This window comes from Amblyomma americanum, chromosome 5, assembly GCF_052857255.1.
Source record: "Amblyomma americanum isolate KBUSLIRL-KWMA chromosome 5, ASM5285725v1, whole genome shotgun sequence".
In the NCBI taxonomy this organism is placed as follows: Eukaryota; Metazoa; Arthropoda; class Arachnida; order Ixodida; family Ixodidae; genus Amblyomma; species Amblyomma americanum.
Window position 1 is genome coordinate 109,220,327 of NC_135501.1, and position 27,229 is coordinate 109,247,555.

At 44.7% G+C, this 27,229-nt stretch overlaps 1 protein-coding gene across 1 annotated transcript; it reads left to right on the forward strand.

The window, feature by feature from the left end:
• The first annotated feature begins 9,183 nt into the window (after nt 1-9,183).
• Nucleotides 9,184-18,456, forward strand: LOC144134099 (uncharacterized). Its single transcript, XM_077667083.1, has 3 exons — nt 9,184-9,301; nt 12,114-12,305; nt 18,371-18,456. Exons 1-3 carry the CDS (start codon nt 9,205-9,207, stop codon nt 18,454-18,456), a joined length of 375 nt encoding a protein of 124 aa, XP_077523209.1. The 5' UTR covers nt 9,184-9,204.
• Nucleotides 18,457-27,229: the final 8,773 nt, after the last annotated feature.

Below are 27,229 nucleotides of genomic sequence, written 5' to 3' on the forward strand. Positions count from 1 at the left end.
AAATTTCGCATTAGAAAGTAACGTAATCATCGGCAATTTTTTAGCATCTCGCACAATGCGAGGCCGACAGAGCGATGATTCAGACCAACGTGGTTAGGCTATTGCTTTTTTTCTATGGTAAGGCTACAGTGGTAGGCTTTGCCCACCACACTGCGGCACCGATTTTCATACAGCAATTACAGCGAAAATTGAAAGATACGACTGCACTGAACTTCTCACAGTGTGAGTGAACACCTTCGACATCAACACCGCCAACAGGCTGTGATTTGACAGTGTAATTTCGTAGAAGTATTTTTGTGCTGCAGCAGTTTGAAACATCTTTAAGCTGAAATCGAACTTCGTTCCGGGAAGCAAAGCTTAGAATTTGGGAATTCAGTAGCATTACTAACTATAATTTCCTTGTGCCTTACTCTACAGTCAGATGATCTGGCAGACTCAGGGCTAAAAATGAAAATGCTGAATTGCTTTGCACCGTTCCCGTGGTACCAGCGACTATCTGCACGGCCCGACCAGCGCCTACTTGTTAGCGCACTATACTGGGTGTTTCAACAAATACTTTACACAATTTTCAAAAATAGGCTCTTTCAGTTAGAAGAGAGCTTTCAGCGGTGTAGTTCATCATGGCGACGTTCCTGAGGTGTGCGGCTCCCTGCCTTTCTTGTTCGCCTCGTGTGGCTCAAGTCTGCAGAAACTACGTCTTCCCCTATAGCCTTCATCCTAAGGACTGGCGCTCTAAGAGAGAAATTCATAACTTTCTGCACATAGAATAGCGTTCGCCTGGTGTACGGTTAGACGCATCAAATACGCCCTCAGACCGTGCATGTTGCTCTCCCTCACCCTCACCTGCTCATGTCTTCCGTCCTTCGCCCTCACCTCACCATATCTTTCCTCCCTCACCCTCGTCCTCACGATACCAAGCTCTGGTTCTTAGAGACAGCCACTTAAAATTCAGCGTGTGGGACAGTCTTTGTAACAAAGACGTATCCCGAGAACAAACAAGTAAACCAATAGATAGATAAAGAGGAGGAGGGAAAGGCGGGGATGTTAACCAGAAAGGGGTTCCGGTTGGCTACCCTGCACTGGGGAAGAGGGATTAGGGGACTAAAAAGAGGAAGAGAGAAGGGAAAAATGCATAACACACACACGCACAACGCTGTCACAATTTGTCACTCAATCCAGTCGCTCTCAAGTAGCCAAAGACTGCTAAAAAGAGAAAAAAATAATGTAGATTAGCTCAGCTAATCTAGGATATACAAAGCGAAAGCTGTCTGCGTTCACTGTGCTAATTGGCGTTGGCGTTGACAATGTTCTAGACGGCGATGGCTTTGAGGAAAGGAAAGGCGCATAACTGACTCCCTGCACCAGCTGAAGCCTAATTGGTGTTTTGGTACATGTGGCGATGGTGAGAGAGCGAGTTGCGGCCAGACTGCAATTGCGCTGCGTGTCCACTCCCCTCCCAGGGTGGTAGGGAGGGCGCGCTGGCTATCCAGTGTGCGGAACGCATTCAAAGCAGGCTTTTGGGCCTGAACACCAAGCCATGTATATGGAAGCGAGATTGAGGTCTCCACTGAGCCACGGAGCCGGTTTGCGCCTTTCCTTCCGAGAAAATGTACGTCCCCTGCAAAGTTGTCAATGCCAAAGAACTCTTGATTAAGGCGTCGGCTCACTTGTTTTGTTTGGTTTTTGATGAAAGGAAATGGAACAGTCACCGTCTCACATATCTCGGTTCACACCCGAATCGCGCCGTAAAGGAAGAAATAAAGGAAGAAGGGAAAGAAGAAAAAGAGCGGGGGAACACCTGTGGCTCAGTGCTATTAGTGGCGCATGCGCAGTAGTCACTAGGGAGCGAGAGAGAGGGAGAGAGTCGTCGTCAGCCATCTGCGCCGTGCGTGACGTGGATTTTTTAATTTTTAATTGGTTTTTGGGGAAAGGAAATGGCGCAGTATCTCTCTCATATATCGTTGGACACCTGAACCGCGCCGTAAGGGAAGGGATAAGGAAGGAAGTGAAAGAAGAAATGAAGGAGGTGCCGTAGTGGAGGGCTCCGGAATAATTTCGACCACCTGGGGATCTTTAACGTGCACTGACAACGCACAGCACACGGGCGCCTTAGCGTTTTTCCTCCATAAAAACGCAGCCGCCGCGGTCGGGTTCGAACCCGGGAACTCCGGATCAGTAGTCAAGCGCCCTAACCACTGAGCTACCGCGGCCGGGCGTGACGTGGATCCTGCTCCGACATACGCTGGCTCGCGCTAAGCACAGTGTTGACTAGCGTAGTGAGCTTTCCGCTTCAAAAAATGAATGGCACACGAGCTGTTCATCTGTGTCACAGCAACACTGCAACATTGTAACCGCAACACGCAGATTAGATTCTACTGACTGTCCTCACAAGCCACATGTTTCATATGGTCCAATCAATATAGACGTTGTAAGCTGTATTCGATTTATTATTTTTATATTTGCAGATAGTTTGCAGGCCTCCGGAGAGGCATTTGATTTATTTATTTATTTATTTATTTATTTATTTATTTATTTATTTATTTATACACAGTACCTACAGCGCCCTCATTGGGGCATTATTGTAGGGGCAAACATCATAAATAAAAACAAACATCTAGTACATAATAAATTAGGCAAATGATGCGGTCTGCACAGAAAATACAATAAACCCATGCACACGGAAGCAAAAACAAACAAACAAACAAACAAAATAAAACCATTGTAGAATGGCAAACATACCCTAAACACACACATACACACAAAAAAAGATACATTTTAAAATACAGCACTGCTTAAAACATAATACACTCGGACAAGAATTATTGCACTTATATTGACAGGTGGCTTTGCAAATCGGTCAGAAACAACGTAGGAGGAGCGGTAGCGACCCGCGAAGGAACACAGTTCCAATCATGCACTGTTCGCGGGAAAAAACTATATTTGAATACGTTTATACGGCAATTGTACTCGCGCACCTTAAGTGGGTGGTCAGTGCGGCCGGAAATGTAGCTGGGTTCATTAATGTATTTCTCTTTTGGAATTCCAGTTTTATTATTAAGCACATTATAAAAGAAAGAGAGTCTAAATATTTGCGCCTGTTTTCAAGTAACGGCCATCCCAACTTCTCGCGCAAACCAGAACTTTTTAGGAAATTGTGTAAATGGGGGTCAAATGAAGAAGTTTTGCAAATTAGGTTAGAAATAAAGAAAACGTTGAAGAAGTTAAAAAAAAACAAAAAAGGGAGTTCAGATAAGATATAAAACTTCAGAAAAATTTATAAAATTAAAAACAACTATAGGTCATCTAACAAAAATAGGGGAACTGCACAATGAGTATACAAAAGCAAATAAAGTATATCAGGCATATATGAGTAAAGCTTCGCATCAACAGAACCAAAGAGACAATAGTCTCAAGCAGCTGAAAACAAAGTTATATGATTCGTGAGCATATCAATGATGTGGTAAGCGTTATCAATAAAGTGCTTGATGCGATTTGCGAGCACTTCAGCAAAAGCTTTATAGGACTGTAGCCATTGAAAAATTGAAACTGAAATTGGTTCTTAGAGAAAGGAAATGGCGCACAATTTGTCTCACACATCGGCGGACACCTAAACCGCGCTGTAAGAGAAGGGATAAAGAAGGAAGTGAAAGAAACAAGGAAGAAAGAGGTGCCGTAGTGGAGGGATCAGGAATAATTTCAACCAACTGGGGATCTTAAACGTGCACTGGCATCGCACAGCACATGGGCGCCTTAGCGTTTCGTCTACATCGAAACCTACAAATTGTTGTTTTACCTTATCATCAGTATTTGAAAAATGAGAAAAAATTGGCGTTTCAGCAAAAAAGAATGGCGCAGTAACTGTCTAAAATATCTCGTTGGACACCCGAACCGCACCGCCGTATGGAAGGAATAAAGGAGAGAATGAAAGGAGAAAGGAAGAAAGAGGTTCCATAGTGTAGGTCTCTGGAATAATTTCGACTGGTGGTGATCTCTAACGTGCACTGACATTCCAAAGCACACCGCCTCCTTTTGCGTTTGAAAGTCGAAAATTCTTTGTGCAATGGCGCCCTTTGGCCATAGATGCGCTCATGCCGTGAAAATTCATAATCATCAACACTTTAACCTGATCTACGAAAGTGACTCCATTCAGTCTGCTTTTCAACTTTCGCCCGCCGAAACTGGCGGGGAACAGCTGACCACGCTAACGCGCTGGAGCTTGATGCCGGCGTGATTAAACTAAGAGAAAAGGCCATCGGAAACGTACACCAGATTCAAGCAAACCAGAGAGGAAACTTCATTAAGCGAACGAAGCCAGTGCTGAGCTACCAACCAGGCGACATGATGTGGCTCGAGAGGTAGCCAGCTGCTGCAATGGGATGGTTGTGCAAGCTCTGCCAAAAGAAACGGAGGTCCATATGTCGTCGTACAAACGCTTCCCAACGACAGATACAAAGCGCAAGACTCCCCCGAAGTGGTAATTGGAGATAGTGAGCATGTGAATGCGTCTTAGGTGGTAGGAACCTCCAGTGAAAGCTGCCTACGTTATGGGCGTAAAGACGACGATCTAGGGTGAGGGTCTCAATACCGGTGCAATAAATTGTTAAGAAAGGGTAGACAGTATATTTGGTGATCCCTGATTATATGTATATTCTCGAGCAAGGACCACGACCCTAGTATTCTTATCGACACCTGCATGTCCTAGCACCAAGTGATGACGTGCCAGGGGAAGAAGTCTCATCGGTGAGATTTTCTACACAAAAGAGCTAGCTGCAAATTGCCACCTTCCACGCAATGTGGGAAGAAAGAAGTTTCTCTCCCTGCTGGTGTGGTATGTATGCGAGGGAGGAGGTGAATGACTTTAATGGAACAGGAAAGGTCTGCCTAGTTGTCGGCCTGGAGGTATGTGTGGATGTGCATGACAGCTCATAACGAGGACATTTTAGTATCGCCTTCTCAAAGCTAATAGTAATTACGTATCCTCCAAAAATTGTTCCACTGCTTTGTTGCCACTTCGTCTATTATTTTCACTTTTATGGCGGCAGCTGCGTTGCAAAGTTTTAATAAGAAGCATGCATGCGTCATTTCTGGTTCTCTCATTATGCCTTGCAGAGCTTGCGAGCAACGCATAGCACACGTCTGACACATTTCGAGATAGGGGTTTCTCCTTCGAGCCTGCATTACTTTTTTCTCTATTCGCTCTGAACATTCGCATGATATTGTCAAATGATCACAAACAACTGCCTTGTTGCGCGATGCACGTCATGCAGCAGTGACTAGCTGAAACGAATATGAAAGTTTTGTTAATGAATCGCAATATCACATCCTTAAAGAACCGGAGAGAACCACACAATTTATAGGAATGCTTTAAGTTTAAAAAGCAATGCTCTAAGAAATTCACAGTTACGCGTAGGTAGGTTGTTGTAATCGCTGGACGGAACGTCAGCCTTTTCTTTCTGGGTTGCTTCACTCTTAAGCGGCCCAATAAGAGCAAGGGAACTGCACGAAACAAGAACTTAGAGCAAACAACTAACAACAAATTCTGCCAATTTGTTTTGTCATCGCGCGAGTACAGGTGATGACAAAATACTCCTTTGAAATTTGTCTCTTTAACAATAATTTTTTATTATGCAGCACAGAATGCGAACCACTGAAAATATATGAATTTCTGACAATCTAAGAGAAGCCTTTGCATACCGAAGACATTCTAGCGAAGACGTATTCCAGGTTACCAGATGCCACCGGCGCACGCCACTGGCCCCAACCACTGCGCGTGCGCAGCCGGCATCCGATAAACGGTATTAACCTACGCTAGTGAGTATTCAGTATGCTAAAATCCTTTACTATCAGAGTACTCTACGCATGCTTCTACATGCTACGTTCAGATGCATACGCATTCCTTGGTTTTGGACACACAAAATAGAAGCGGATAATGCATCCATTGGCATCACCAGAAAGATGTCTGGACATCTATTATTTCAGGTCTTCTTCCTTCTTTGTTCTGGGCTGAACATAGATGACTGCCTTCGTGGGTGACTTAAACCCCAGCTTTATTAGGCCCTTTCTGTTTAACCAAATTTTGGGATGAAGCATTGCAGGCACACACTGATTAAAAATATCGCCACCAATGCTGAGGACGCAATGTACTCAACATATTCTACTATCAAGGAAAGTTTTCTTCTTTCTTGCTCGGCCTCTGGGTAGCTCTGCCTTTGAACTTCGTTCTCGTTTCTTTGTTTTTATATCTGGCCTTGGCTTCACATTGAGACAGCCTCTTCGTAGGAGGTCAGCGTTGCAACATTAACAAGAGGCTACAGCGATGGCACCCGGGGACATCGAAATAGAGACCGCGCGGGAAGAGAAATGTAGGCTACGTTTCTGCGCGAGCCAATTCCTGGAACGTTTCTCGAGGTGCCTAATGCACACCAAGTGACGTTCCATATTCGAAGGCTTGTGATTAACCCGCGTGTGCCAACAGTTCGTGTTTACCAACATCCCACTTGCACCTACAGTTCAAGAAAGAGACAGCCTAGAAACTGCCCCGATAATCCACCTGCTTGAATTCGTGGTTTATGTATAGCAGAAAAAGACTTGGGGGATGAAGGTACGCATGGGTTCTTCCCCATGTCCATGTCGCGTCTGCGCTGCGCAGTCATGTTTACAATCAAAGTAGCTCTCAAGCTGTTTTATTCAACTTGGAAGCCACTCTTAAGCGCTTTGTCAACAGATGGCAGCAAGGGCAGTCTTCTAGCTTTACGTCCTCACAAGCTTTTCTACTATGTCATCCACACTGTTATTGTTTCGGAACTTCGTTTGAGCTGCCAGTAAGCAAGTTCATAAACTTTTAGAAGTTGTGTTAAATAAGCTGGCCGGAAAGAAGCCAGCTGAGGCTGTTTGTTTTCGTTTGGCTATCTATTGAGAAGGTGAGGCAAGCAGAGAAACTGGCAGTCATTTTGCTCCTTACGTTTTCCGCTGCAGAAAAGGAAGGAGAATGTTGCGGTTTTTCTACCCTCTCAGGCAAATCAGGTGCTGTGCGATGTGCTGCGGACCACGCCTCCTTGAGTCATAGCCTTGCAGTCGCTACAGATATCGCGGTTAGTACCTTATTAAGTTAATTTGATTATTTCAATTGTTAAGTCAGGTGCTAATTTGGACAGGGGTTCGAATAATAATATTAATAATAATAATAATTGCTTTTAGGGGAAAGGAAATGGCGCAGTATCTGTCTCATATATCGTTTGACACCTGAACCGCGCCGTTGGGGAAGGGATAAGGGAGGGAGTGAAGGAAGAAAGGAAGAAGGAGGTGCCGTAGTGGAGGGCTCCGAAATAATTTCGACCACCTGGGGATCTTTAACGTGCACTGACATCGCACAGCACACGGGTGCCTTACCGTTTTTCCGCCATAAAAATGCAGCCGCCGCTGCGTTTTTATGGAGGAAAAACGGTAAGGCGCCCGTGTGCTGTGCGATGTAAATTTGTTTTTGGGGACAGGAAATGGCGCAATATCTGTCTCGCATCTCGGCTGACACCTGAACCGCGCCGTAAGAGAAGAGATAAAGGGGAGTGAAATAAGAAAAGGAAAAGATTTTTAAAGAAAGTAAAGCAAAAAAATATTTTCCTTTAAATAAAAGGATATAAAGGATAGCAGGCAGAACGGAGAAAGCTCTTATATTTCATTTCTCCATTCTGCCTGCTATCTTTTATTTCCGCTGCCCCAGTTCAGGTGCTGCAGTATCGATGGCAGATGCTGGGGCGAGCAAAAATCTTTTCCTGCCTTTGTATTATTATTTTAATAAAAACCCCTTACTACTGCTACTACTACTTTAACGTGCACTGACATCGCACAGCAAACGGGTGCCTTTTGCGTTTCGCCTCCATCGGAACGCTTTCCCTGAGGTCGGGTTCGAACCGGGTACTCCTGTTAAGTGGCTGAGCGCCCTAACCACTGAGCCACCGCTGCGGGTTGACAAGGGTTCGGAACGATGACATATGCACCTTAAGTTGAATGCTTTAAGGCGTGGTTTAGGTGTCCGCTGGAGATGTCGAGATCTCAGCGTTTTCTCTCCACATAACACGCTTTCGCATTCCTTCACGTAAATAGACATCAGTGCCCTCAGAATTTTTTTGGCCGCTATGTTGCATAGGTGTAATTGGCGTTTTTCGCTTTTTGCCGTTTATTGTTTTTGCGTTTTAGAGACTGGGGTGAGCACTGCATGGTCTTCCTTTCCATCTCACAGATACTAACCCGGTTTTTGATTTTTAGCGTTCGATGATTTGTAAGTATTTACAACGTTTCATTTTTAGCGTACACTGTTTCATTGACATCCAGGCAATCTATGTATTGGCATCATTTTGTGATAACAGTGCAAGAGCTCTGTTTCTGGAGTTTTTATCGAATTCACTCTCGCGTCTAAGCCCCGATGACTCATGCACAACGTACATTTATTTTTCGCGGCTTTCAACAGGCTTATCTTATTCAGGCAGTGCTGTCTGATGAGTTTAAAAATATTTCTCGCAAGTAGTGTATGGCGCTCTAAAGAAACCAGTTTAACTAGTTGACCATTGGTGTTTCACTGTGCACATTCATCACCAGACAAATTCATTTCGCAATTCGCCTTGATGGATGCCTCTCTTTCTGCATAAGGGATAAATAAACGAATGTACAGAGCAATAACGTTAACGTGCCGCATCTTAACCTTAACCTGCCGCATGCATGCCACCGCTGGAAATTTTGCCGCGAGCGGCTATGATACCTGGTCTTACTAAAAATAAAGACATTCGGAGTAAATAGTTGACCGCAAGAGTTTTCTCGGCTACACGGTATCTCGTAATTTATCCACGAGAAAGAACCTCAATACAGTCTTCACTGCAGAACGATTATTAGTGGGCGGTAGTCAAACCGGTTACATTGTAGCTGGTAATGAAATGCGCTGCGTGGAGCCACCTTGTAAGCACGAAATCACAAACGGGGACGTTACAAAGCGAACGATGCCCAGGCATCATTCATTGACGCGCGAAGGCTTAAAGTATGCCGCTGTGGATGCATAGCGCCCAACATCAAATCCACGGCATAAATCAACTTGCTCTTAAGGTGCATCCACGTATTCTATCGAATCGCAGCGATTTTGTACTCCTCATTGCAGAGACTCGGTTCCATGTGCGGCGCAGTCTTTCAGAGCAACGATTCTCACCACGACGCAGGCCGATGATATGGGACCGAAAAAGCATTCTCACCACCGTCGGCTTCTTCGGTGGGGCCATCTTCGTGGCGCTAGCTGCATGCATGGTTTTGGACTGGTTTGGTAAGTGCCGTTATTAGCGTCCCTACGAGCTGTTACTGAATAAAGTGGCGGTATTTAGATGGGCTCAGAGCTGTACCCCAGATGTGAGCTGAGTTGTATGCAATGGCTTGGATTACTTTCGGCCTGGCCTTGTGAGGCCTTTTATTGTGACCACAAGAACCTTTCACATTTCGCCTCCATCGAACGCGAATGCGACCCGTGATCATTGAATCGTAACGCTGGAGCACCCTCTGGTGGCTCACCGGACCTTTAGTGTCATTCTGGCATTGAATTTAAACAGTAGACAGCTCACCAAGGTACTCTCGCAGATGGCCGCAAAGGCTACATTACACAGCGGTAGTAACTGGCGTGAGTGTGCTCAAGCAGTGGCCGCATTTAGTAGTGTTTTGTGTAGTTTGAAGCGAGACCGTACATGAGAGATGAAAAATATCAATATAGAGGCCACGGTTCCTAGTCTAAAGGCTCTGCCGGGACCCTCGGTAAGTTAATGCTAAACGAAGTTGCAAATAAACAGGTGGCAATGCACACAGGTAATTGCGTCATTATGACATATTTAATAAACATTGAAAAACTTTATATGCGGTGCAAACAATGCAACTTAATACATTTTGTGACGAAAAATAAAAAGGCCGAAATAAAATAATATTCGTTATACAAGGTATTGCACGAAGTACAGAAGGAAGAAAGATACAGCGCTGTGCACGCGATATAAATATTCTTTATTAAGATGCGCATAGAGAAAAGGACATTTGAAGCAAAAATTTTAAGGTTAGCTTCGTCAAAGGATATATTTACTAACACAAAGTTTCCTAGAAATTTAACAAAAAGTTAGCAAAAATTTGTTAAGCCTTCTATTGTTGTAAAAGAACAAATTTTAAAGTTGACTTTAGCACAGACAGGGACATGGGTGATTTTAAACCCAGGTATCGATTGTTTCATAATGGAATGGAGGAGAAATGAAAACTCCGTTCTTTATATTTACTGAGAACATGGGGTAGCAAAATATTTATGGAATGCAAACCGTGTGCGGTTACTACACGCCTAAAAACTATCGTCGAGAAAAGGAAAAGATTTGTTGTCGATTAACCTAAAAAATAAGGTAGCTAGATTGCATGAACTAATGAATAATTCATTATATTACAATCACGCAGCAAAGCCCTAGCATTCGAAATATATCAACCGTTGGAAATTGTGTGTCTAAACTGACTTTGAATGTGTTCGAATGAGCGCAAATGACAGTGGTGTTTCCTCTTGCTACGAAAATTGTTAATAATGGAATAAATGTGACCTAAAATGAAAAAGCTCGGACGGAGGAAAAAGGACAAGCTTACAATAGTGAAGAGACTTAAACTGCCTTTTTTTTAGGTGTTATGTTGATGAAGTTTGAGGTCGGCATCAAATTTAATTTTCGCTCTCAGCGCAACACCAACAGGATGCAAGACGAAGGACTAGCACAAACAGGCGCTGAGAGCGAAAATGAACACTTACCAAATCGCCAAATTTCCGCTTTGCTGATCAAGTTTAATGCCGAGAAAAGTGACGCTCTCACTTGCGTAATTGGAACTATGGCCAAGTGAGAAGCAAGCGACTTGTAAGATTATGACTTGATCAAAAATTATAATAATTTATTAAATACATATTTTGGGCAGGGGGGCAAAGGAAATTGCACAGCATCTATCTTGTATATCGTTGGACACCTGAACCGCGCTGTAAGGGGAAGAATAAAGGAGGAATTGAAGGAAGAAAGGAAGAAAGAGGTGCCGTAGTGCAGGGCTCCGGAATAATTTCGACCACCTGGGGATCCTTAACTTGCACTGATATCGCACAGCACACAGGCGCCTTAGCGTTTTGCCTCCAAAAAAATATGAATTTGGTTATACGGAGTTGATAATTAGATCGTTATTTTGGCGCCATGTCTTAAGGTTAGCTAGTGCGGCATTTAATTTCTCAAACGCTTATAAGAAGAAAAAATTGCGTCAGCCGCATACAGTATGCAATGAGTGTCTTCGAGGTAGCCCTGAATATAAATGATTTGAATTCCGAAAAGCAAATCACCGAGAATGAATTATCTGGGGCACCATTTAGAAATTGAGGCCATCACAAACAACGCATCCGACTGGTCGAGTAAATAAATTTTCATAAAGGTTAGTTCAGGACCAGTTAAGCCGTGTTCTTCAATGTTGGTAAACAATATGTGGGAATTGTTCGTGTCGTAGGCTTTAGTAAAGTCTAAGTATACAGAGCGAACAAATTGTCTATTGTCCACTGATTGTTCAATATAGTCATATTGGTCCTTTTCAATTGTTCATGGTAGCGAACCAGAACCCCTTTCTGGTTAACATCCCTGTCTTTCCCTCCTCCTCTTTATCTATCTGCTCCTAGTGACTTAGGCCGTGAGTGATGAGGCCACGATGATTGCTATGGCGCCTCTTACTCGCTTTAATATGCCCTACGTCCGTGCTCCATTGGCAGACCCGCGCCGGCAAATGGTGGAGCACCGCTAATGGTTTCACGCAGCTGGCGATATTTTTACGGCACTTGTTACGTCTCGCTAAACAAAGTGTGCGTTGGCTGTGCCACAAATCGCCGAAGCATGGTCCCTGTGACTGTACGCGGCGGTGCTGGGGCGCTCAGTGGCGGCATGCAAGCTGACCTGTCACGTTTGTCATTGATTTATGGCCTTCCCTCTTAACATACTATTACTAACGTCACTACCAAATAAAACAAAGCAAATTGCGGCTGAAGGAAAAGTCAGGTGCAGTATTTCAAAACGACAAGATGTACACGTGAAGTAAATGTGTTCTGGATGCAGGTGGTGACAAAGTGACTCTGCTGAACCGCGAGGAAGCAGCTCGCCTAGCGCGAGTGGAGGGCTGCAAGTGCAACCAAGTGCGCCCCTCCACGGTCGCCGGAGCAAGCAATCCCAGGAAAGAGGCCTACGTCTGCAACTGCCCGCCGGCGAGAAGCAAAAAAACGGCGGCGAATCTTAAGAGGCAGCCAAAAGGTGAGCGAATAGTACAGGCTGTTTCACAGGTACCAATCAGCCAGTACATTCCTTTCTTAATTTAGATAAACGCATGGAGTGGCTGGTGTCTTGCTGTCGCACAGCTCGCTCCTTTTCACAGCGGACAAAAATTACACTGCATCTATCAGCCTGTGCACAACAAATATAGCAACGTCTTGAAGGTTTAAGGCACAATAGAGCGTAAACCGTAAAAGGTCATTAATGTCATGCCAGACAAAAAGTAAAAAGCCCAATCCATTTTAAACAATTAGCATTTTAGACACTACTGCGTGGTCACATAAGACTAAAACTTGAGAAAAAATGGTGCCTTAAACTTTATGCAAAACTTCAGATTTCTTCCAGGGTTTTCGCAGTATTAGCTCCGATCCATTCGATCGGCCGTGCATCCACCTGTTGTCGCAGAACGTGAAATTCAACCCTTTTTGGCGCTTGCTTTTCATTGGGCGTTTCTTTCAGACGTGGTACTCACGAGTAGAAAAAGTAACTCTTTCTTTATTATTCGCTATACCTCGGTGTCACAGAAATGATCCCACAGCCGTTGCAAATGTAGCCACTGCGCTACCATCAAATGGAAACGCAAGGAAACGAGATGTTAAATATTATTTTTCTGAGCATAATAAAAGTTGCACACTCCATTTTATAGCAAAACACTACATTTATGTAAGCGCTCCTAGATTTGTTGCTACTGTGAAAGAAACCACATATCTCTTGTATAAATTGAGCCACAAGCAGGCACCCAAAAACTCAGCTCTAAGACGGCCGCTTAAATAGTGCTGTGAATCAGAGCACCCTAGCCATTAATGCCGTCTCGAATACCCTGCGAGAGAGCACGGACGCTGCGCTGCCGGCCGTTCTTTTCAATTAAGGACGGTGCACGTCCAGCAATTTCGGACACAAATTTTGAGAATTGAAAAATTGTGTGATACTTTAATGACTATATTCAATGTATTGGCACATTGTTCTGGTATATAAAAACATCTTTCCCTTAAAATCTGTCCATTGGTCGTATCGAACAGTAAAGTCCCCGAAAGGAAACCAATGGGAACGGTTTCGGCGGTAGCAAAAACGTAAATAGACAAAATGATTCAAGACTGCCGACGGGTGATCTCCAAGTAAGTTGATTCTTATAGTAAAATCTTACATTATACGAGAAAATTGCGAACATAAATGGTTTCCCGTTCAAATATCCTTCAGTCCAGAACTGCTGTGTATGAGATATGAAGCATAAAATAGCGCAACATCTGTGTATGAGATATGAAGTATAAAATAGCGCAACATCAGACAAGGACATGAAAGAACACACACGAGCGCTAACTTGCCACAGTTTATTGCGGAAGAGAGCCTGTAGATATATATATGACATGGCGATACATTGCGCAAGCGCGGCAGACAGTCAATTGTTAGTGGCTTCTGAGGTAATCTAGTTCCTTACGAGATAGCCCAAGAGAGGGTTTCGCTATGCAGTTATCACCTAAGCTATCTATCATTTCTGCTTCGATTATTTCTCGTGGGAGTTTGCAAGTGTTTTTGGCAATGACCGTGCATGCTTGAAAAAGAGGTTTACACTTGAACGCACATTTTCTGCAGTGCGCGCCTAAAAAATCACCTTTCATTTCTTTAACGTTGTAACGATGTTCACGAAGGCGCTCGTTTAAGCACCTTCCACATTGACCTATATACTTCTTTCCACATGTCAATGGTATGCTGTACACCAGGGATTCCCTTTATTTAACGAACTTAGTTTGATGATTTATCTTGCACCCACTCTTTGTAGCAGGGCCTGGTCTTGTCAATCTGCAAAGTTTCTGCAGCGTCTCTGGAGATGAAAAATGACATTCACTTTTGCCCGTTGTCCAATCTTCTTCAAGCGGTGGGACAAGCCGTGAGTGTACGGAATCAAAGCCAGTTTCTGTTTATTTAGTGAATGGTATGGTTGTAGAGCATGAGGGTAACGGATCTCCTTTAGGAGCCTTTCGAAAACACAAGGATATGCATAGAAAACGGGCTTCAATTAGCCTCTGTGCTTGTTAAGCAAAACATTCGGTCATTAGTTGAGGGCAGGATTTTTTGTGGCGTTTGTGAGGCATAACTTGGCCATGCCCCTCTTGACAAGTTTGGAGTGCGAGATTCATACGAGAGCAGTGGATTGTTGGCACGTGGTTTGCATTTCCAGTAAATCTGATCGTCTTGAAATAAAATCCTGATATCAAGGAAGCGAAGGCAGTCCTCTGATGGCAATTCATGGGTAATGATAAGAGGCGATAAGTCTGCACGTACTACGTTTAGTGTGTTAGTGACAAGTGATTCGAAGGACCCAGAATCACAGTCAAGGAATATTAAAGAATTGTCAACATATCTAAATGCTTTTGTTACTTGTAAGTTAGCAAGGCAGCTACAAAGGCCTCTGTCAATTTCGGCTGGAAATAAATCACTAAGAACGGGTGCAATGCACGACCCTATGCATATACCCTGTTTGTGCAAAAATGGCAGTCCGTCCCATTGACTAAAAGTGGACCGAAGGTAAAGGCTTAAAGGTTCTAGGAACCCACTGCTCGACGTACTCGAAGCATTCTGAAAAGGTATGACTCCAAACTTGTCAATACAGTACTGAACACAAGAAAGCAGACTAGCTTGCGGTAACGATTAAAACAAATCCTTAATATCTATAGAGAAACCTCTCAAGCGCTTGTGCGATGAAGACTATGTCATCTATGACAGCATAGGAATCCTTAACAAGGAAGGGATCATCTATTTGCAATAGGTTGAGCTTTTCTTGGAGAAACATAGCAATAGATTTTTCCCGCATATCATTTTGAGAAACAATCACCCTGAACGGAGCGCCCACCTTGTGCGTTTTTGCACTCAAAAAGACGCCAAGGTGATCGTACTTTGATGTTTCTATGCCTTTAGAGAGCCTGTCCAGCTGCTGCCTATTGCACAGCTTTTTGGCTTCTGCTTTCAACTTAGATGTCGTTCGTTTCTGCAGAGGATCAAAGGCATTGGAGACAGCTTCCATGGCTTTTGCATTGAACAGCCCATGTGACATAACTGCAAAACCGCCCTCCCTGTCCGCAGACAATACGCAAAGCTCGTGGTCCCTCAAGAACGACAAAACGCGTTTGACAGATACGTTCAAGGCGTCCACACCCTCCGATACACAGAACGAAATGTCATCCGCAGAGACACGTCGAGATACCTGTCGTACAAGGGAAAGAAGTTCCGGAGCGGTCCTGTTCTTGTCAATGGCAAACATTGGTCCCCTTGCCAGCGCATGGTGCACGTCCTCTGGTAAGCTTACACGTTCTAGGAGGTAGACAGGGCTTTTGGTAGCGGGATGCTTTTGAGGAAGACGGTCGCGAAGCTGCTTGAGTTGGAGCTGCCAGAAGAACTCTGTGGTGCGGTCAGTCAGGGATGACAGCTCTTGAAGCTGTCTCTTGGCGGTGATAGGTTCTGCGGAGGAGCAGACATGTAATTCCAGTACTTTCCTATGCAACCGAGTAAGCAGGAGCCATTCAGATATTTGAATTTTGCAAATACGAATCGCATGCCCGATGGAAGGAAGGAAACCACCAAACAGGCCTCGGACGTCGTCTGGTAGCATCTTGTTGCGCACACAGAAGGCAAGGCACCTGGCTTTGCAGATCGCACTGGCGATGATGGTCACTGTCGCTGTAGGGTCACGGTGAACATCAAGAAACATATAAAAATCCTGCCCTCAGCTAATGACCGACAGCTTTGCTCAACAAGTACAGAGGCTAATTGAAGCCGGTTTTCTTATGCATATCCTTCTAAGTGTTTCTGAAAGGCTCCTAAAGGAGATCTGTTACCCTCATGCTCTACCACTGTCCCATTCACTAAACAAACAGAAACTGGCTGTGATTCCGTACACTCAGGCTTGTCCCACCGCTTGAAGAAGATTGGACAACGGGCAAAAGTGAGTCATTTTTTCATCTCCTGAGAAGGTGCAGAAACTTTGCAGACTGACAAGACCAAGCCCTGCTACTGAGAGTGGGTGCAAGATAAATCATCAAACTAAGTTCGTTAAATGTACGGAATCCATTGTGTACAGCATACCATTGGCATGTGGAAAGAAGTATATAGGTCAAAGTAGAAGGTGATTAAACTAACGCCTTCGTGAACATCGTAACAAGGTTAAAGAAAAGAAAGGTGGTTTTTAAGATGCGCACTGCAGAAAATGTGAGTTCAAGTGTAAACCTCTTTTTCATGCATGCGCAGTCATTGCCAAAAACACTTGCAAACTCACAGGAGAAATAATCGAAGCAGAAATGATAGATAGCTTCGGTGATAACTGCAAAACGAAACCCACTGTTCGGCTATCTTGTAAGGAATTAGATTACCTCAGAAGCCACTAACAATTGACTGTCGCGCTCGCGCAATGTATTGCTATGTCATATATCAAAAGGCTCTCTTCCGCAATAAACTGTGGCAAGTTAGCGCTCGAGTGTGTTCTTTCATGTCCTTGTCTGATGTTGCGCTATTTTATACGTCATGCACTACCAACAAGCCCAAACCCCAACCTTATTGTATGAGATACCTTTCGCATCAGTTACGTAGTAGCGAATGAGGATTACACCTTCAGACTTTGCGGGGTAAATCTTTCATGCAATGAGCGTGACAATATGGCGCAAAACTGGAAGTTATTGATGATGCCGTGCTAAAAAAACAGATTCATTCTTATGATTCTGAACTTTTTAAAGGTCAAAAATCATCCAGCACGCTAAATTTGCCGAAGTGAAAACCCTCTCCCGTGAATCTCATGCTATCCCTGCTAAGAACCATTAGCGGCCATGCCACCTCAGAAAATTTTTCGGAACCCTTAACGTTTCTTAAGCAGTGCGTATATATTACCACAGAGTAATTCAAGATTTAAACTTCTGTGCCAAGGTAACACTGTCCTACGATGAACATTGCATTAGAGGATATGGGTCAAGATTATACCGAATTGCATAATTGCAGGATGAAATTGCACCGATATCTCTGCAGGCATATTAATAATTGGCGTTTCTGCGGAAGGAAATGACACAATATCTGTATCATATATTGGCCGACATCAGAACTGCACGATAAGGGAATAGATAAAGGAGGGAGTGAAAGAAGAAAGGAAGAAAGAGTTGCCGTAGTGGAGGGCTCCGGAATAATTTTGACCACTTGGTGATCTTTAACGTGCACTGACATCGCACCGCACACGGGCGCCTTAGCGTTTTGCCTCCATAAAAATGAGACTTAAATTTCTCCGCTATCAATATTCTGCCCCGACAGTTTGCACAGAGCCGGCCAATTTGTACTCATCAGCTGAACTTGACAACCTCTGAGCCGCTGTGAACAATTGGATGAGAAATTATAACAAGTAATAAATAAGTTACAACCATTTGTAAACTATACAGACCATAACGCTGTATTACTGAAGCAGAGCTCAAAACCAGACTATATAGACAAAAGTTGCTTGTTCTGGCCAACACAGCGCTCGCTTCTTATGCGCTACTAATCCTCAGTTTACATGACCTAACGTTCTGTTTCACTTGGATATTGTTAAAGGCCTCTTAACCCAGAAAATGGGGCGTTGACGTTGTCGGCGTCATGAGTGAAAAATAGGGTGGGGTAGGGGGGCACAGGTGGCCACCTGCCGGATAAACAGCCTATGTGGGACTCGTAGGTCGCATGACATTGTGGTATCATCACAACCAGCACACCGGATTGTGCGAAAACTGAGCAGCGTGGCAGGTGACTGTTAAATTAATGGTTCGTCGTGAGGGGTCGCTCGAAAATAGCAATTTGTGTCGCACAAGCCCCACAGGTGGCAGCGCCCACCGTCGCAGTGCAATGGTGCATCCCTTAACCGCTGCACCATTGCAGAAGGTATGGTATGAGGACTTCCAGGGGCCTATGGTTGCAAAGTTGAGAATAACCATAACCACACATGTGGACATTAACTCATTATTGCTATCGCGTCACATCCTTAAGGCGGAGTTTAAGTATTCCTTGCAATTTTATCTCATTGTTTCTTCCGTGTCCTATCCTTACAGCCCCAGAAGAAAAACCTGCTCCAGATGACCACGCGATGCATCCTGCGTCTGGAGGCGGAAGTTCTGGAATAAAGGAATCCCTCTGAGCACTTTTCTCGGGGACTGACTACATGGGAGTTTTCCTTTTTTTATAATAATCACGATCTGAATATACATGTTCTGTTTACTTTATTGTTATAATTTTTGGAAGACAGCCATAAGCGTCTATACTCATACTAAAAAAATATGGTGATGGTGTAGGCACCCGCAAGCTTTATCGCCATTTGGCCACTTGTTGCGCTGATGTTTCGAGCTCGTAATTTACTTTAGCAATTTCCTTAAGAGTCTTGGTTTAGGCTTCACCTACTGCTCATTTTTTAATGCTATTGTGTTTTCTTCTTGATGTGCTTTGTGATATGCTTTTCCTGTTAAAATACCAAGTGCATTGGCGGTATGTGCAAATAAAATATATAAAAGCACCGTTGGCATAAAGGAAATATCTACATAATCAGATGTGGAATGCTCTAATTCTACACTAGAAAGAACTTGATCGGAATCATAGTGGATATTTTGAACAAACAGTAGCATCAAAGAACTTTCATGTCTTTTCTTTTCCTCTCTGGCTTTCTCTCACACTCTTGCAGCTGGATGTCGTTAGCATGAGCAGCGCGCATAGAGTGATGCTAAGGTGCCTCTAGAGCACAAGCCTGCGCAAAGTGAGGAATTTACGGGAACGATGGAAGAATTTCCTGCTAGGCACACTGCATATCCTGCACCTTGGCGAGATATGCAGTGTGCCTAATAATCTGGCCTGCTCGCCCGTGTTCGAAGAGATAAGCCTATTGTACGTTGCAGTGAGGCCTAAAATGAGCTGTTTTATGAAAGCGTGTACTGAGTCCCGTTTTGTGCATGCATTCAATGTTCGTTTAAAGAGTATTGCTCGATCTTACATCTGTACAAAGCGGGAAGAGACATTATTGATGAAATGGTGCATGCCTTTGCGTTTTGTTTCAGGGAGAGTTGAAACCTCGTACGGCTTAAACGGCACCGGCGACGTCTGACATTGTGACCAATATCTCCTGCATTTAGGTTATGTTATGGTATAAGGTTGGCCAAATGTCCGAGTCATGGAGGAAGGAAGACATAGGAAAGCCCACGCTGTCCAAGCTGTGCTCCAGAAAATAGTAGTAGTAAATGGTTTATTTAATAATAAAAAGGAAATAAATGTTTTTTCCTAGCCCCGGAAGCTGCGAACGATGCTGAAGCGCCTGAGCTGGGACAGCGGAAATAAAGGATAGCAGGCAGAATGGAGAAAGGAAATGAAAGAGATGAGGGAACAGGAAGAGAGGGAACCAGAAAGCCTGCCAAAACTTATGTTTTTCACAGGTAGGATTAGGAGGTTCGTTATGATAAGAAGACCGCAGGTGGCATACGGCAGGGTTAAGTGCAAAGATAACAGCTGGAAATAGTTTTTTGAGGAAATAATATAGCTCAGGAATTGTCCCGCATATCTAGGTGGACACCCGAACTGCACTCTAAACAAGGAAAAAAGGAGGGAGTGCAAGAAGAATAGAGAAATATAGGTGAGGCCTTTCTCTTGTAGTGAACACAGTCCTAACGATGATGATTATCGCCAAAATAAACACCGAAATATATGAAGGCTATACTCAAATCTACTGCTTTCACTGGGATCCCGTTATGGCCTTGCACATGCACAATACTTGTTTCACTTTACGGTAGCATTACGCGCTACTCTTAAGAATATTGTGCAATAATAGTCTTGTTCCTGACCCATGTATTTGAGCTATATGTATAATAATAGGTACTCGGTGCAAAATGTTAAACAGAAAAAATTTCCTGGTCCTTCATAAATTCGGCGTGTTAGAGGTGCGGTATTAGCCACATTTCCGAGATCAGTACCGATATCAGCAGCATAAAAGTTTGGAAGGAGCTAGTGCACACCATTCATTAGCGCAATTATCCGTAATACACATTCGGAAATTATGCCGGTATGCACAAACATCCTACATATTTACTCAGAAATACACATCGTGTAGCCATTTCTACACGAAGGTTCGAATTTCGGATGTATTTATCTAATAAATTAAAAAAAGGAGCACACAAAATCTCCCGCTGAATGACAGAGCGGCAAGTCAGTGATAGTGGCTGTTTATCACATTCCATCGAGGAGAAAATTGTTTTCTAGAAGGCAGCGAGCTCGTTCAAAGGCTCTCGTACAACACGACCCCTCAGGGGCTGCGTAGCTTGTGTGTTTTTGACAATAAAACCGTCGCGGCGCGCCAGGATGGTTTCACTGTGTGACGTCAGTTTCTGGAATGCTTGCAGCTGCTGCAAATACACTTCGATAGCTTCCTTGTACACGATCCAAGTCACGTTCTCGCTCCACGGCGGGCTCGTCAGAGATCCCTCGTATGTCCAATACGAACTCCTATCAGGAATAAACGAGGTGACGTCCAGATGCTGCTCCAGAGCACACTTCTGTCCTTTGTAGATCACATTAGACAAGCAATCGACGATCTTGCCTACTTCTGGATGAAGGCTGCCCTATTTCAAGAAGACACCCACCACCTGAAACCCGTCCTCAGCGAAGGTGGCTTCGGCTAAACTTTTATGCCGGTCAGCATTGTAGTGAACCACGTGCAGCTCGCCTGCGTAGTGCTCTCCGTCCACAGTGTGTTCGCTGCCGTTGGCGATGGAGTTGCTCCAGTGGCCATGGAACTGGGCCAGCTGGTATTTGTAGGCCAGAGGTCCTCCGCTAAGGTTTGGTCCCGGCGCAGCGACGCTGACATCCCAGCCTCGACACGTGTTCAGGAGGTGAGTGCACCTGAGACCCGTGTTGGACCATTGCAAGGCCGTCTTGTTTAACGATGGATCCTGCAGGACGGTTTTCCTCCTGATGTCGATGGGAGACTGCTTGTCACCAACTGATTTCTCGTACTGCAGCCAGCAGCGACACAGCCACGTCGGGCAAAAACATTTAAATAAACACATAGAGCTCATTTTGCGCAGAACATTGGTTCACGTATCTCGAGGAAGATGCACAGAGATGTCAGCCTTGCTTGCCTGGAGTAGTGGCTGATCTGTTCACGAATAGACGAGACACGTCAGGCGGGGTCGTTGCAGTCTCCTAACCAGCGTAGTGATCGGTCCCCAGATGGTCTGTTCTTCCTCATCTTTCACGTCGGATATCATCATCCCCACTCCCCGTGCACACCAGGGGAGTGCACCTTTGAGGAGAAAACAGGTATGAAAAAAAAGTTTCTCAAACGCAGAGTGCGGAAACATAGCGATCATTTTAGTGAGGTAACCGACTAAATACAACGTCCCATATATGCGCTGGCTTAAACAACATGACAAATCGATAGGCGACGAGCACGTACACGGGTAAGGGACAGTTCTAATCTGGGAGTTTAAAGTGCGGCCTGAATGAACCACGGAAAAGGCATGGAGTAATCATGCCCAAAATGTCTGGATAAAAGCATTTTTGAGCGATAATCTTTTATGAACGCAATTTTTTCAAATAATGCAACGTTTCACTATAACAATCAGTATATCCCTAGGTCACTCGACGGCCGTCTTGCATTTTTTCTATTTCAATTTTGCTATCTCCATTTTATATAGTTTGCTATTCCTGAGATGAGTTCCTCGTTGGTTTGCTATGACATTCTTCACTGTTCGATGCAATTGATGGAAGCACTTTAAAAGAAACATGTTTCTACATATCAGAAGAATGAATCATTACCGCCCCTAATTCAACATTAGTATCATGCAATTTTCTTATTTTCAAAATATTTGTCCTAGAATCTTCGACATAAAATGAAGGTCTGACAACCTTTCTCTAGTTTTTTTTTCTTTCATTTTTAGTTTTACGGGAGCTCAATTTGCAATCTCCAGAACCTATAGATGTCAACAAAAATCATCTCTAGAAAAGTGACGGGACGAGGCTAATGTAAAAAGCGTGAAAATGATAAATGCACAGCTCTGCGTGAAGCGGTCACTCAAAAAAGAAGGTGAAACTTTTCTTTCAAACGATGCCTCTTGCCTCAGGACAGAACAGGGCAATTCTAGTTTTTGTTTGCCATACAGACGATTGTGCAAACAATAATCAGTGCCAGCAATGTGCACAAAGGACTCAAAAGAAAACGCACAAAATACGGCATGTAAAAAAAGTGCATCGAAAGGATGGGCACCGATGATAGATGCTGTGACCAAATGAGCGGCGCACTGCAACGCATTGCAGCGCCTCTCTTTGAAGCACATGCGGAAATGAAAACTAGCGTAGTCACTCATTTTACCCTTAGTGCCAGCTGAACACTGTTGAGTATATTTGATGAGTGCAATCTTCAAATGCCGCAGGGTCTCCCTAGCAACACAAAGGACGAACTTACATGTGTGAAGGACCCATTGAATCAAAGAAGCTTCCCTTTCGTATTCTACTAATGTCGCTCAAACAAGATAACAAAGCATAAGATGTGGACCTTCGCAACAACATCGCTATGATGTCAAGAAAGGCAGTGGGACATCCAACGCGCTGTCAGAACTTGAAATTAACATTGGTCATGTTGCGAAATGTACACTTAGCTACGCGTCGGCATATTGAAGCCGTTCACAAGTAATCGACAACTTAAGTCATAACTAGGACATAGGATAATTTGGCCGAGACACTAAAAATGCTTTGTGCGCCTTTGTTCATGAGGAATGACCCATCAGTTTTTTTTTTCAAAGTAAACTAGTCACCCGCATCGGCGCATCAGCGTCATTGTAGTTATCCTTAATTTTGTTCGATTTTCTTAGGGACTTGTTTCCCTCACCCCATATAAATTTCCTTCACATGACAGGTTTTCGTCAACCACCGAAATTTGAAGGCGCATGTAGAGATATTTCATGCATTTCTTTTCTCAGATATTGATTCTCTGACTGTTTTCGGGTATGTCGACATTTTTCAGGAAGGAAAACACACCTTTGTAGCTTATAAAACTGAATTTAAAATTTTTCTCGCTGCTACATACAGATTCTTGACGTCTACATCGAAAAAAACTAGCTGCCAATGATTTCTGGTGAATGGTGATAGCCTAGCCCCTGGTTGCCTAGCCTGGTTGCGTTCCCAGGCATTGGTGCTGGCGAACGCAGTTTACTTGTCAATGAAGGTTAAACCTCTGTTCCACTTTAAAGCATTACCCTTTCTTAGTTTGATCCTCAGTTACACGTAGTCGGCGTCAAGTGTCGGCATGCACAGCGCACCTGTCTCTTACCATAGAGGAAAAACATAGCGGCGATGAATTAGATTGATCAGGGAAAAAGCGATAATTTAAATTCTTCACTCTCCACTCTATTGAAGATTTGATTCTATTCCAACTATGAGGTCGTTGCCTTTCTTTCCCCCATCTATTTCACTTCTGATTCTGTTTTAGTTCCAACTACGTAATTACGTAAAATTTGTCACGTACATAGATCGTGGTGAGTCCTCATACCACAACCAGCGCGATAGAATTTCTTACTTTTCACTAGAAGGAAAGCCGCCGGCCTTTCACTTCATCCACCGTGGACGTCCGAAGCATGCCGGGAAGACAGCACACCGCATTGACATCTACTGGCTGGTTGACTGTGCTATGTATTGAATTTTTTGGTTCTTCAATTTCGCTTTAACCATTGCAGTTTTTTATGTTTTGTGCGCTTTGTGGTTGTCTAGTGCAGGTCCGCACGCAGCTCATTTGAGATCCAAAGCATCAGACGGCGCTTGACTTGAAGTGAACAGAGCCCAGTGTCTGGTGGCTGCTGGGCCGAAAGTCCGTTTTCTCCTTCGGTGGGAGCCATTTACGCAGCAAACTGGGTTTTGCTCTGCGGCAAGATGTGCTACCTGTGCATTGAAATCTGAAAGAAGGCAACCAGGTTTCTTGTGAACTGAGAATTCGGCAGTCCGCTGCCGTGTCCGCTCTGCACAATGCTCGTAGGAGTCTCGGAGACCGTTTAAAAGTGCAAAGTACTTTGACAGTCGCAACTTATGCTAACCGTACTCACCGAGTATTGTGTTTGCTTCATTTCGAAGACTGTCGGTGCCCGCGCATTGCATGCTGGAACGACTTCCGCTTCTTGACTTAATTCAAGCATATACCAGCATGTTGCGCTTGACAGCATGAACACGGCACTCACTTACTTGTGGTAGGAGAGGTTTGCGCTTCTTAATTCATCTTTCCCTTTGCAAAATCTGGAAGGCCAGCGCCACGTCGACATGCCGAGAGCCGACACTTAGTGCGCGCCAAATAGCTTCTCATAGAAAAGCGGAGGCTCGGCCAAGCTTCTCACTGCCCGAACGTAGCCTATGCACAGACTTAGGGCGCATCCCGCAATAGCAGACTACACCAACATTGGACCACGCCAATGAAACGTTTTTTTCGCAATGCACAAGCAGAAGCTCCTAAAGAGTAGTATTTTAAGCGCTAATAATTTTTTGAAAGAATTTTCTGCTCATTTATGGACATGTACACTAAAGATATTTTATTAGAGCACATATTTATTGCAAAACCACGCTTCCTTAATTGCAAGATATAATTTGCGCAAATTTGTATTTCTGACGCCGTAGTTAAGTTTTATGGTCAAGCCGTGTACGCTATGCTGCCTTTCCAACATTCCCTCGGGGCAAGACGTGCTCTTTACGAAACCCGCTTAGACGGTGGCGCCAGGTTTCCCTCTAGGTAATATTTGCAAGCCTCTATTACCAGCGCAGTCGCGCGCCGGTTAAGCTACGCACCAATGCATTGGCGGGCGGCTGCTTGAAACACAGCCACCGGTGGGGCTTGTGAGACCCAGGTTGCCCTTTCAGAGCAGTACAAGCAAGACCTTTTTTAATTCGCGCAGCTCCGGCAAGCCTCATTTTTGCACAGATTGCTCCTTGGAAGGGTGTATTTTGCACGTGGGCCTGCTTTTGTATTAGTCATCCCTTTCTTAGCCATTTTCATGTTTACCGCGTCATTATTAGTCCGGTGTATCCCTCCTCTCGCCAGCAAGTACGAAGGGGGGCGTTTAACCGACACCGACGGGGGAGGGCGCCGAAGCGAGGCCGTCGGACAGTTTTCGCTTGCATAGCCCTCCTAATTCATTCTGCGCCATTAAAAAAGCAGTAGAGAGCTTGACGTGATATTTTTGAAGCCCACGCTTCAATAATAATTTCCTGCCTGAATCACTTACGCCAACATTATGCAAGCTTGCCGAAAAAATGCTTGCCACACGACTGTCGTGTTGGCTTGAGCACCATGGTTTCTACCATCCCGACCAAATTGGCTTTCGTACGTTCTTAGGTTCAGAAGATGGACTGGCTGTCTTGGCGTCAGCAGTTCTGACCTCAACTCGCAGCCACAATGTGCGTACTGTACTGGCCATGGACGTTGAAAAGGCGTACGATAATACCAGTCATGCTGCTAACTTGGAATCGCTTGACATGCTGGATGTCCCCGTTAGAGTGCGCAATTTTGCTAAATCCTTCCTTGAAGGCCGACACTTTGCCATACGCTTCGGTGGAGAGGCCGTCGTATCATTTGTGCCTCAACGCGGCGTTCCCAGAGATCGGTGTTATCGCCAACATTATTTTATATTGCTTTTATCCTCTTGCTTGGCGCTTAAATGATGTCTCTGAGATTGAGTTCTTATGTTATGTTGATGATATAACGGTGTGGAGCACTCACAACGACCTGAAGACTCAAGCAGCAGGCCTACAATTAGCCATAGATATTACGCCGCCTTTTGCTTCTTCAATTGCTCTTCAGCTGTCAGTAAGCAAAACCACGTTCGTGTCTGTCGCCAACCGCTGGGGGCGCCGTAAATTGGCTGCAACACCAATTCGTCTCCATCTATCTGGCGCTCTAATTCAAGAAAGTTCGACCGTAAATGTCTTGGGCTTGACAATACACGAGTCAGAAACAGGTACTGCTTGGGTTTATCGGGCTAAAAAGCAAGCAATTCAGGCGTTGGGTCTGATTGGACGCATTGCTCGTAAAACAGGCGGAGCCCGCTCTCATGTTGCACGACAGTTGTGTGGGCGGTTGTGCAACCGCACCTCCTTTACCAAGCCCAATTCGTGCATTTGACGAGGGCTCAATGGGATCGTCTAAAAGCTATTATTCGAGAGGCAATGAGGGTCATCACTTGCCTTCCCCGCATTACCCCGATCGTGGCGCTCCAAGAACAGGTGCAGCTGAATACACTAGATGAGCTGGTGCAGCTACGACGCAATGCTCGCCGCCTAAAGTCAAGCCTTACACACACAACGTGTGCACTCAGCGCATATGCTTCATCGCACTCCATTCTACAGCCGCCCCTGCCAGTTCTTCCTCCTTGGAGCTTTGTGCAGCTAAGCGACAAGCCAACTGATCTACGTCGGCCATCGCGCGGCATCGTCGTTTCGCGACCGAATTATAGAGCAAGACGCCAATCTGCCGCATGGCTCCATCGTTATGTACGTTGATGCAAGCATCCAGGCGTGCGAAACAACAAAGGCAGTTTACTGTCCTTGCAAGCCTGCTATGAACAAAACGTCAAGGGTTCGCCTCTCAGAACCTCCTTTCTCTTGTGCGGAGATGCTTGCGGTTCAAGAGGCACTTGCTCTCTGTAGCCGCCGTTTCCTTGCTACCCATGTCCCGCATTGTCATTCGCACTAACGCCCTTCACGTCACACGCCTACTACGACGAGTTAGTCACACCGCAGAAATCTGACAAGACATCCATCGTCTAGCGGCACACATACAGCAGCAAATCCGTATTGAGTGGCTCCCGCGTGACCTCCTGAGCGCACAAAGCCGCGCAGATTCTGCGACCCACCTTTCGACCCTAACCTCGTCTTTGCCTCGAGTCCTCACTCTGGATGAC

Excerpts from the sequence above, each read along its gene's own strand:
- LOC144134099 (XM_077667083.1), top strand. The coding sequence starts at position 9,205 with ATGATATGGGACCGAAAAAGCATTCTCACCACCGTCGGCTTCTTCGGT. Across the intron at positions 9,302-12,113 it reads CATGGTTTTGGACTGGTTTG|GTGGTGACAAAGTGACTCTG; the intron begins GTAAGTGCCGTT and ends TTCTGGATGCAG. Across the intron at positions 12,306-18,370 it reads TCTTAAGAGGCAGCCAAAAG|CCCCAGAAGAAAAACCTGCT; the intron begins GTGAGCGAATAG and ends CTATCCTTACAG.